The sequence below is a fragment of the Siphateles boraxobius genome, unplaced genomic scaffold (genome assembly GCF_051911475.1).
Source record: "Siphateles boraxobius isolate OS27281-9 unplaced genomic scaffold, OSU_SipBor_1 22, whole genome shotgun sequence".
Classification (NCBI taxonomy): domain Eukaryota; kingdom Metazoa; phylum Chordata; class Actinopteri; order Cypriniformes; family Leuciscidae; genus Siphateles; species Siphateles boraxobius.
Genome location: NW_027508833.1, coordinates 22,837,859 through 22,850,461, shown reverse-complemented (window position 1 = coordinate 22,850,461; position 12,603 = coordinate 22,837,859). Strand labels below are relative to the sequence as shown.

General features: G+C 44.8%; 1 protein-coding gene across 1 annotated transcript; it reads left to right on the top strand.

Annotated features, from left to right (window-relative positions):
• The first annotated feature begins 9,945 nt into the window (after window positions 1–9,945).
• On the top strand, window positions 9,946–12,507 carry gja10a (gap junction protein alpha 10 a). The gene is made up of 3 exons (XM_077239146.1): window positions 9,946–10,169; window positions 10,437–11,837; window positions 12,207–12,507. Exons 2-3 carry the CDS (start codon window positions 10,458–10,460, stop codon window positions 12,243–12,245), a joined length of 1,419 nt encoding a protein of 472 aa, XP_077095261.1. The 5' UTR covers window positions 9,946–10,169; window positions 10,437–10,457; the 3' UTR covers window positions 12,246–12,507.
• Window positions 12,508–12,603: the final 96 nt, after the last annotated feature.

The following is a 12,603-nucleotide window of genomic DNA, read 5'->3' as shown; positions in this document are numbered from 1 at the left end:
TTTTTCTACATTCTGTCACCTGGTGGATTTTGGGTTTCTTGCCACTGTCTCCTCTGGTTTGCTTAGTTGGGGACACTTAATATTCAACAATATGATTGATCTGACTAAACAAATTATATGATCAATAAGTTATGACAACATATCTGTTTTTTAACTCATCAAAATAAATTAAGCAATTAGCAACTTTTTAAAACTTATACATGATTTAACTGATGTTTTAAAGTCAGTTTAATGTATTTTAAGTTGAAATGACTAAAAGTTGATTGTAGGCTACTTAAAAATATAAGGCAGCATTTTTTACAGTTTAATGACGCTGTTGTATGAGGACATAACTGAGCTGGGCCGGGTTTCCAGATAATGATGGATCTCAGCACTTACGAGGATTTTCTACGAGCGACTTCACGAACGTTCGTGTTCATTTCAGGTCCGTTTCACAAAAACGCACTTAGCACGATCGTGCGCAGCTGTGCTTTAAATGCTACTTAAGTGTCGCTGTCCGTTTGTCGAGTGCTGAAATGTCACCTTGTAGAATGGCTCGTAATTGTTGCACACGCGTGTATTTTGAAATCTATAAAAAGCACAAAACTACGTGGAGACACCAGCTAAATGGCTGAACCAAAAAAACAAAGAAAATACATTTTTCAAAAAGAGGAGATTAATGTCATTTTAGAGGAGGTGGAGCTATACAAACATATTATTTTCAGCAGGTTTAAGGGCAGTCAAACAAATTGACAAAAACAAAAAACCTAGGAGGATATTGCTAGAAAACTGACTGCAACTAGGGGCATTAAAAGATCAGGGAAGGAGGTCAGGAAGAAGTGGCAAGACTTTGCCAGCCTTGCTAAATGGACACTGTAGAGGAAAACATTTAATAAAACAGGTGGTGGGCCTAATAAGTCCTCCCTTCTCACAACACAAGTGCATTTGATGGCATTTGTGGTGGTATTGGCATCCATGGAGTAGGGGTAACTCAACCTGAGCCTGAGTATAGTCCTTCATGATCTACAATCTTTTAGGGCCCTTTCCACTGCACACGACATTCGGACAGGACTGTCGGAATTCGCCCCCTAGTGGCAGTCGCACGGAGCTTTCATTATGATCTTACACGGCAGTATGGGAGAGAAGTTGATTCTCGCAGTCTCTGAATCCCCCATTCTGTATGATATAACTCTTGGGGCAGTCATGGCCTAATGGTAAAAGAGTTGGCCTGGTGACCCAAAGGTTGCTGGTTCGATTCCAGTACCGGCAGGAATATGACTGAGGTGTCCTTGAGCAAGGCACCTAACCCCCAATCGCTCCCCGGGCGCCACTCAAGGCTGCCCGCTGCTCCGGGTGTGTGTATCCACGTTTGCAGTGCGTGTTCACTACTCACTACTCTGCTCCTAATGTGTGTGCACTTACTTGGATGGGTTAAATGCAGAGGTCAAATTCCAAGTATAGGTTACCATACTTGGCCATCACGTGTGACTTTCACTTTCACTTTCTTGTATCATACAGAGATGTCAGCAGGAAAAATTAAGCTACTTGGTAGCGAGATTGTCAGTCTGCAAGGTGGGTTTTGATATATATATATATATATATATATATATATATATATATATATATATATATATATATATATATAAATTCATAAATTTTACTTATTTATTAATAACAATGTATTTTTTAAAAGTATTAAGTGTTTTGGATCAGTTTTTTTTTTTAAAGTATTAATAATTTTCAACTTGCCCACACTGATTTGATTGGACTACATTGGAATACATCACATCTGGTCGGTCGGTCGTATATGGTCTATCCGCAGAAGTTCAGATATTTCAACGGATCCAAAGCTCAAATTGGATCTGAATTTTCCGCATATGCATATGATCGGAACTCCCTTCAGCTCCAGTACAACTCTCCATTGGAAATTAATGACTTCCGGTCCGATGGCTGTCGTTTGTCGTGTGCAATGGAAATGCGGCTTATTAGGCTTACAATGCTTCTAGGAAACGCAGACCTGGACGATTAAATTTTTTTTTTTTTTTTTTTGCAGAACTGCTTTATAGATGAAAATTAACTAATTTAATAGTTGATGATCTTCACAACTGAAACAATATTTAACTGACTTCAGCTAAACAACGGCCTATTTCCCTGTTATCGTAAAGCTGCATCGAAGCATTGTGTAGAGCGCTAGGCTAAATGAATAAATGTGACAATACTATACTAAAAAAATACAATCCTTCAACGCTAACTTTATTTTTAGATGTTTTCAAGAAAAAGCTATTCACTGTTCTGTTCGTTCCCGCGTTCACACCCAAAATCTCTTGGTAAATATCTGCAGGTTTGCTAAAATCTCAGTAGCCTATCTCCAAACAGTCAGATCAGGGCTGCACGAGTCTGTATTGATTGAAATGAATCAGAGTGAAGTAATCTTTCAGCATGGTGGACGTCCATCTAACTGCCGCCATCCATTTCAAACTCCCCCCCCCCCCCCCAACAACAAAATGCTTTACACTACAACAAAAACAAAAGGCTGTTACATTGTTACAAATTTAAATATTTTTATGTTTGAATATTTAAATTGGCTGTAAAAAATAAATAAAGGAAAATAAATATATGATAAAATTATATTTTTTAATTAATGTTCACACTTTAAATAGTTAGCCCAGGGTCATTCTAAACCCCGGGTAAATGGAATCCTGGGCTATCTTGATTCAAGTTTCACACAGCTCATAATTTCCCCCTGGGTTTAATTCATAAATTCATAAACTGCCTTTTCACACTACATTCCTAAACCCTGGGTTAACATCCTTATTTGCAGTGTCAGTGTCACTGATTGGATGAATGCTGCGCAAAATGTTTACGCAAAGGCTCTAAAATTGCGCATCCTCATACTGTCGACTGCATCAAGTTTATCCAGAAAAGACTTTTCGGACTATAAAGGTAGGAATGACACAGTCTCTTCACTCCAATTCCTATGCTTTCTGTCGCCGTTTGACATTTCCCCAAACCACTGCTTACAACGCACAATGTTTCCGTGACTGTCCAAAGCATGTAAATATGAGGCACGCTAAGGTTGTCCGTTGAAAAGCATAGTCGTAACACTCTAACACTGCATTGTTTCGAAAATGAAAACAAAGGACATGAAACATGAAACAAAAACAAAAACAAAACGTGACAGATCCCCCTCTCTATGGGTGGCACCCGACATCCGACAAAACCAAAACTACCAACAAAAAAAAGTAAGTCCAGGATGGTGGTGGAGTGGAGAGGTCTTGGGGGAGGGATGGCGGGCCAGGCCATGGACATGGCAATGGTGGGCCTGGGCCGTGAAGCGTGAGCAGACCTTGGCGGTGGAACCTGGGTTGTGTAGGCTGTTCAGGGGACCACAGAGGCGCAGCCTAGCATCCATAATGCGGAGAGGCTCTGGCGTGACGGCATGAAGTGCAGAGGCCCTGGCTTGGCGGCCACCTCGGCCGAAGACTTTGACTAGGGGGGCTCATGGACTGGAGCCGATGTGTGTGCTGCCCACACACACAAAATAGCTGTGGCCACGATGATCAGTGCTGCATCGTATGGAGCTGACTCAGGCGTGGCAGCGATCTTGGCAGAGGGCTTAGGCGTGGTGACCATCTTGGGACGAGGCTCTGGAACGGCGGCCATGATGGAACGAGACTCTGGAAGGATGGCCAAGATGGGACAAGAGGATGAGACTCAGGCGTTAGAGGCGAAGTGAAGAAGCTCAGGCTCGGAAGGCGTGACATGTAGAAGCTCAGGCTCGGAAGGCGTGACGTGAAGAAGCTCAGGCTCTGCAGACGTGACGTGAAGAAGCTCAGGCTTGGCAGGCGTGACGTGACGTGAAGAAGCTCAGGCTCGCCAGGCGTGACGTGAAGAACCTCAGGCTCAGCAGACGTGACGTGAAGAAGCTCAGGCTCTGCAGACGTGACGTGAAGAAGCTCAGGCTTGGCAGGCGTGACGTGAAGAAGCTCAGGCTCGCCAGGCGTGACGTGAAGAAGCTCAGGCTCGCCTGGCGTGATGTGAAGAAGCTCAGGCTTGGCAGGTGTGACGTGAAGAAGCTCACGATTGGCAGGTGTGACGTGAAGAAGTTCAGGCTCTGCAGGCGTGACGTGAAGAAGCTCAGGCTTGGCAGGCGTGACGTGAAGAACCTCAGGCTCGGCAGGCGTGACGTGAAGAAGCTCAGGCTCGCCAGGCGTGACGTGAAGAAGCTCAGGCTTGGCAGGTGTGACGTGAAGAAGCTCACGATTGGCAGGCGTGACGTGAAGAAGCTCAGGCTCTGCAGACGTGACGTGAAGAAGCTCAGGCTTGGCAGGCGTGACGTGACGTGAAGAAGCTCAGGCTCGCCAGGCATGACGTGAAGAACCTCAGGCTCAGCAGACGTGACGTGAAGAAGCTCAGGCTCTGCAGACGTGACGTGAAGAAGCTCAGGCTTGGCAGGCGTGACGTGAAGAAGCTCAGGCTCGCCAGGCGTGACGTGAAGAAGCTCAGGCTCGCCAGGCGTGATGTGAAGAAGCTCAGGCTTGGCAGGTGTGACGTGAAGAAGCTCACGATTGGCAGGTGTGACGTGAAGAAGTTCAGGCTCTGCAGGCGTGATGTGAAGAAGCTCAGGCTTGGCAGGCGTGACGTGAAGAAGCTCAGGCTCGGCAGGCGTGACGTGAAGAAGCTCAGGCTCGCCAGGCGTGACGTGAAGAAGCTCAGGCTTGGCAGGTGTGACGTGAAGAAGCTCACGATTGGCAGGTGTGACGTGAAGAAGCTCAGGCTCTGCAGACGTGACGTGAAGAAGCTCAGGCTTGGCAGGCGTGACGTGAAGAAGCTCAGGCTCGCCAGGCATGACGTGAAGAAGCTCAGGCTCTGCAGACGTGACGTGAAGAAGCTCAGGCTCCGCAGACGTGACGTGAAGAAGCTCAGGCTCGCCAGGCATGACGTGAAGAAGCTCAGGCTCTGCAGACGTGACGTAAAGAAGCTTAGGCTCTGCAGACGTGACGTGAAGAAGCTCAGGCTCGCCAGGCATGACGTGAAGAAGCTCAGGCTTGGCAGGTGTGACGTGAAGAAGCTCACGATTGGCAGGTGTGACGTGAAGAAGCTCAGGCTCAACAGACGTGACGTGAAGAAGCTCAGGCTTGGCAGGCGTGACGTGAAGAAGCTCAGGCTCGCCAGGCGTGAAGTGAAGAACTCAGGCTCGCCAGGCGTGATGTGAAGAAGATCAGGCTTGGCAGGTGTGACGTGAAGAAGCTCACGATTGGCAGGTGTGACGTGAAGAAGCTCAGGCTCTGCAGTCGTGACGTGAAGAAGCTATGGCTCTGCAGACGTGACGTGAAGAAGCTCAGGCTTGGCAGGCGTGACGTGAAGAAGCTCAGGCTCGCCAGGCGTGACGTGAAGAAGCTCAGGCTCGCCTGGCGTGATGTGAAGAAGCTCAGGCTTGGCAGGTGTGACGTGAAGAAGCTCACGATTGGCAGGTGTGACGTGAAGAAGTTCAGGCTCTGCAGGCGTGACGTGAAGAAGCTCAGGCTTGGCAGGCGTGACGTGAAGAACCTCAGGCTCGGCAGGCGTGACGTGAAGAAGCTCAGGCTCGCCAGGCGTGACGTGAAGAAGCTCAGGCTTGGCAGGTGTGACGTGAAGAAGCTCACGATTGGCAGGCGTGACGTGAAGAAGCTCAGGCTCTGCAGACGTGACGTGAAGAAGCTCAGGCTTGGCAGGCGTGACGTGAAGAAGCTCAGGCTCGCCAGGCGTGACGTGAAGAACCTCAGGCTCAGCAGACGTGACGTGAAGAAGCTCAGGCTCTGCAGACGTGACGTGAAGAAGCTCAGGCTTGGCAGGCGTGACGTGAAGAAGCTCAGGCTCGCCAGGCGTGACGTGAAGAAGCTCAGGCTCGCCAGGCGTGATGTGAAGAAGCTCAGGCTTGGCAGGTGTGACGTGAAGAAGCTCACGATTGGCAGGTGTGATGTGAAGAAGTTCAGGCTCTGCAGGCGTGATGTGAAGAAGCTCAGGCTTGGCAGGCGTGACGTGAAGAAGCTCAGGCTCGGCAGGCGTGACGTGAAGAAGCTCAGGCTCGCCAGGCGTGACGTGAAGAAGCTCAGGCTTGGCAGGTGTGACGTGAAGAAGCTCACGATTGGCAGGTGTGACGTGAAGAAGCTCAGGCTCTGCAGACGTGACGTGAAGAAGCTCAGGCTCGCCAGGCATGACGTGAAGAAGCTCAGGCTCTGCAGACGTGACGTGAAGAAGCTCAGGCTCCGCAGACGTGACGTGAAGAAGCTCAGGCTCGGAAGGCGTGACATGTAGAAGCTCAGGCTCGGAAGGCGTGACGTGAAGAAGCTCAGGCTCTGCAGACGTGACGTGAAGAAGCTCAGGCTTGGCAGGCGTGACGTGACGTGAAGAAGCTCAGGCTCGCCAGGCGTGACGTGAAGAACCTCAGGCTCAGCAGACGTGACGTGAAGAAGCTCAGGCTCTGCAGACGTGACGTGAAGAAGCTCAGGCTTGGCAGGCGTGACGTGAAGAAGCTCAGGCTAGCCAGGCGTGAAGTGAAGAACTCAGGCTCGCCAGGCGTGATGTGAAGAAGATCAGGCTTGGCAGGTGTGACGTGAAGAAGCTCACGATTGGCAGGTGTGACGTGAAGAAGCTCAGGCTCTGCAGTCGTGACGTGAAGAAGCTATGGCTCTGCAGACGTGACGTGAAGAAGCTCAGGCTCTGCAGACGTGACGTGAAGAAGCTCAGGCTCCCCCACCGTGAAACTGTACAAGGGTGTTCTACATAGGGCACGAGTTCAGCAGGTGTGACGTGAAGAAGCTCACGATTGGCAGGTGTGACGTGAAGAAGCTCAGGCTCTGCAGTCGTGACGTGAAGAAGCTATGGCTCTGCAGACGTGACGTGAAGAAGCTCAAGCTCTGCAGACGTGACGTGAAGAAGCTCAGGCTCCCCCACCGTGAAACTGTACAAGGGTGTTCTACATAGGGCACGAGTTCAGCAAGATCATGGTCCAATCCATAACGAAAACACGTTTTTAGTTCTCGTCCCAGGGCAGATAATCCATGAAACACAAAAAATCCTTGACTTAATCCTCAATAGCTCTTCCCGCTTGACGAAGTTGAAACAAACAAACTGCTGGGTTCATGGTTAGTCAAGAATTCTTTAAAGGTCCCGTTCTTCTAGTTTTTTTTAAGCTTTGATTGTGTTTACAGTGTGCAATATAACATGTGTTCATGTTTCGCGTGTAAAAAAACACAGTATTTTTCACACAATTTACTTATCTGTATACTTCTGTTTTCACTGTCCAAAAAACAGGCCGATGACTTCCTTGGTCTATGAAGTCCCTCCTTTAGAAATACATAACAAGTTCTGATTGTGCCAGCGGTTCCTGTGTTGTGATTCAACAGCATCTTATCGCACGTTGCCCGGAAAGGTCACGCCTCTTACCATAAATTGGAGATGCATGCACTGATTGTTATTGTAAAAATGTCATATTACCATATCAATTTGTTACTGTTTAGCACAGTTAAAATTTCGTACATTTGACTAGTGTAGCATAATAGCTTAGCAATGAATAGTAAACAAAAATGGCTTTTCTACAGTAAGTAACGTTACATAAACATAGAACAATGATTCGCGTTGCTAACTAAAGTTTGAAAAATGGAATCGTGAAGAACGGGACCTTTAATGATTAGTCCACTGAAGGCAAGCTTGCAGGATAACCCAAATGAAGTTTATTCAAATGATCCCAAACAAAGGCGAGGCATGGCATGGAACTCTAAACATGAACATGAACATGAACATGAACATGAACACAACCTTACCAACATAAGTTAACAGGGAAACAACACTTGACAAAGACACATGGCAAACACGAGGGCTTAAATGCACAGACTAATAATGACAAGACAAGGGATACCTGTGCAATGGTTAGATTCAGATGGTAAATATCATTGCCTATATTAAGTTGGGCTTCCACCTTAGAGATAATCATCATATTTATAATGAAACCATCATATTTAAAACATGATATTAATATATCCTATAATAAAATATCATATTTATTGTTACTACTGTAAATAATGCTATATTAAATTATAATAGGATCTCATTCAATACTTTCAGAATCTTTACTTATTAAAATAATTTGTTTTTGTATTTTTAAAAAGAACATTTTAATGACTATATAATTGAACAAAAATAATTATTTTATTTATCACAATAAACAGAAAATAGTACAAACTTTGCTAAAGTGATTATTTTGAACAAGTATTAACTCAGACATTATTGAAATCATATTACTTTGGCTAAAGTATTTGAATTAATACTTTGTGCCTTTTGCCCCATGCTGGTGAGCCTTTTACCCTGAGTGTAAGGTAAAAGGCACACCTTGCCACCTCATAGATTTATAAGATTTTTAAACAAACAAACAAACAAACAAACAAACAAACAAACAAACCACTTTTATGATTTATTTTCTCACAAAATCTGTTGTTCCATCAATCTTTTTCTGCAATTGTACAATATGGGTATAGTTAAAAGCACATTTTTCCTAAGGTGTGCCTTTAGCCCCGTTGTACCCTATAGTGTTTAGGATTAAGTTGAACAAAGATGGAAGTAAAAACTAGCTCTTGAAAGGGTATTGCCCCAGGGACAGATTTCTTTTTTGGAGAGGGTCATTTTATTATTTATTTTAAGAGCAGCCAGATAATAAGTGAAACAATTAACAGACAGCCGCTCCTTCACAATGGAGCAAGACTGTCAGGGTTTATTTTAGGATAATGACCAGCTGACATATGGTTTCAGCACATTTCTGCACATTTGCACTTTAAGTACAATTTCCCCCAATTGAAATGTCCTACAAACAGTTCCTTCAAAAAAATGAATAGAATTTACTGTGTATATTTTGGCCCCAATCAAGGCAATTAGATCAAATGAAGCACCACAGAACAAAGCCCAATAGATGGTGTTCCGCCGTTCGCTTGGTACCGTATAAACTCATTATGTAATGCAACGTCCCTGATGTGACTTCTGGCGTTTGCAGTTCAAGCTTCTGCAAGGGAAAATCAAATCAATCCCCCATTGACTCTGTCAGCATGTGATGGAAAGCTAATTAAAGGCCCTGAGGGATGGCTGGTCATTTTATGTAGCATGTAGTGTGATCGGCGAGATGATCCAGTTGTGCAGTAGCTGAGAGGTTCGGACAGGGACAAATCAGGATAACAAAATCACGTGCACATGCTGATTGGTGGATCGCGGCTTGCCACGTTCCCTCCTGTTGTTCCAATATAAACCCATGTTTTGTTTTGTTTTGAATCAATTGCTATTGGATTTATAGGGTAAATGCACAATATTGTGCAAATATGCTTTTAATGAGATTTGTGGCACATAAAACCAGAAAAAAGAACACGCTAAACAAATCACTGCAGTATTGATGGATTGAGTTTAGGAGGGGGTGGGGTGGTGGGGGCTTGGTGCAATCGAGCGCAAGGTCTTTCATTTGACATTGAGTGCTCGCAAACGTAAACAACACGGAAAGCTTCGGCCTAACTCAAAGGGGAAAACAAAGAAAAATTGTGAAATAGAGTTGATACATTCCACATGTATCGTTTTGTGCTATAGGTGCTGGGTCAGATAAAAAGATCACCTTTTGAAAATTCCATACGACAGACATGCACAATAAACACAGTTTGCTATTAAAACTGGGCTTGACTATTATTACATATAAGATTAATGGTTAAATAGGATGAATTATGCATGCTTACTAAAGTTTGAGACCCATTTTGTTGTTTGAGTCAACCCTGTAGTTGAGCTAAAATGAGTGGGATTGCAATACGGCTCACTAGAGAACAATATCATGATATTTTGTGTGGCAGAACATTGTATTGACTGACTGCATGAGGGACATTCGGTTGGTTGGCATCGCAGGCAACTTTTTATGTGTGTGGGGGTGCTGTTTTCAACAATTGCTTGATAAGATCAGCCATGGGGCATTGTCCTGTCAGTTTCTGATCAATTTCTAAATCCTGTGAACTCGCTGCATGCAACAACTGTGGGGAACATTCACTGTAGCCGACATTATGCGGAGAGACTGGCTGTGTTTTAATGTGCAAACTCCATGGCTGTAAAATGAAGGAATGATTTTCCTCGTTGGGGAAAACATGATTGTTAATATACCAAGGAAACTAGACAGCAAATCCCACTGAAATGTAAGTGCATTTTAGTTTGGTTTAGCAGATAAAGCTTTGATTCGCTTAGTTATGTCATTTTGTTTGTGTCTATGAACTATCACTTTGTGCTAAATTAAATATGAGCAGTTTGCTGTTGCATGTGCATGTCTTTTAGACTTGTGATTTATGTCAAACATCCCTTCTTTGTATGTCGAGGTTAGGCAAAAAGCCTCGTGCATGCAGAAAAATAAAGAATAGACCAACTTGAACAGTAGGCTAACCTCTTTTTTTTTGTCTTAAACTAAGCACGAACATGTTGCGGTGAAGATGGGGGACTGGAACTTGTTGGGGAGCATTTTAGAGGAGGTTCATATTCACTCCACCATCGTGGGTAAAATCTGGCTGACCATCCTGTTCATATTTCGGATGTTGGTTCTCGGTGTGGCGGCCGAGGACGTTTGGGTGGACGAGCAAAGCGAATTCATCTGCAACACGGATCAGCCGGGATGCAAGAACGTCTGCTACGACCAGGCTTTCCCGATATCGCTTATTCGCTTTTGGGTACTGCAGATCATTTTTGTTTCCTCGCCTTCGCTGGTGTACATGGGACATGCTCTGTACCGTCTGAGGGCTTTGGAAAAAGAACGGCACAGGAGGAAAATCCAGCTAAGAGCCGAGCTGGAAGAGACGGCACCCCTCTTGGAGGAGCACAAGAAGTTGGAGAAGGAACTGAGGAAGCTAGAAGAGCAGAAGAAAATGAAGAAGGCTCCTCTGAGGGGCTCCTTGCTACGCACATATATTATTCATATCCTTACCAGATCAGTGGTGGAAGTGGTGTTCATTGTGGGGCAGTATATCTTATATGGCATAGGACTTGATCCTTTGTACAAGTGCGAGAGGGTGCCTTGCCCAAACAGCGTAGACTGTTACGTCTCCAGGCCGACAGAGAAGACCATCTTCATGGTTTTCATGATTGTCATTGCAGGGGTTTCGTTGTTCCTGAACCTTTTGGAAATATCCCACCTGGGGGTGAAAAAAATTAAACAGACTCTAAGCGATCTCCAGTTTGTCGAGGACGACAGTCTTTACAAACCCAAGCATTCGACTATTCAGCAATTGTGTGTGATGACGGAATTGTCGCCTCACAAAAACCCGCAGTTGAAAACTTTTATCCCACAGGGGCAAATGGACCCACCGATGTTCTTAAACAGCGCTTGCGCCGGCTCGACCAGCGACATTCTGCAGCACAACAGTTTTGCCGCGGCCACCCTCCCAGTGTCCTGCATAACCCAACAGCCCCGTCAAATGCGCCAGCCCAGCCAGGGAATGATCCATGAACTACACTCCCAGGCGTCCATGGAGATGCTAGAGGACCGGGAAAAGCGAGACCAGCATCTAGAGAGCTGTAACGGCTCAGAGAGGGACGTTAGGCCTTTTAACTTGGGTCATACCGAAATACCAGCCTGCCTTCGAAATGCTCTGCACAGGCCCAGCCGCGTGTCGGACCTGGGGGGTGATGTTTTAGAGTCCTCTGAGAGTGACTTTTGTCCACCAAACAGAAAAGCCAGTTTCATGGCCCGTATGCCCTCGGACAGCATGTCCGGCAGTCCGTCCTGCCCCTCCACTAGAAGTTCGGAGTCCGAGCTGGGCTCCCTCAACGATCTGCCCATGAACCCACCACCAGGGGGTGGACGACGGATGTCTATGGCAAGTAGACACAAATGACAAACAACGACTCTGCTGATCATATAGAGGCATATTAAAGCTTTCTTATCCAGAATTACTTTTTGCGCATATATGTATGCCATAAACGTATTTATTTTGTAACAGTAAAATTAATTGATTTTGTGGTTATTAACAAACAAATTTGTTAAAACTATTAAGAAATTGTGTAAATTAAAAAAAAAATCATCAACTGCCAGCTACATTCAAGAAATGTTATTTTATTTGTATTAATAAATATTAATTTAAAAACAACAATGAATATCAATAATAATGATAATATACTGTACATTATTATTTTTCAAATGTGTGCCTAATTTGTTTACTGATATGAAAAATGTCCTTTTTTTACAGAGTGTATTCTTGGATATCTCTTCCATCATGAAAAAGTGAAAGTGAGAAGGACAACAGGAAAGTTACAGGCCGTTCATGAGCAGAAATGAATGGAGATATCAGCGACTAATGGTTTAACTCTGATCTTCTCTGCTTGGAAAGCACTGGTTTAACGCAGCTTTATTGTGGTATAAACAGTGCTGTTTTGTGCCGTTCATTTATTATTATTTTTTATTGTAAGCACCTTAATTTACCAGTAAAGCATGGTGTAATTATTTTACATGTCTAATTATGAAGCCAAAAGACATCTGTGCATGTTAATAAAAGCTTCAGACCTTCAGACAACTGGTAAAAAAGGAACATTTTTAAATCATTTAGCTTACATCCATAAAATGTGATGCAAGCTGATGGATTCTTA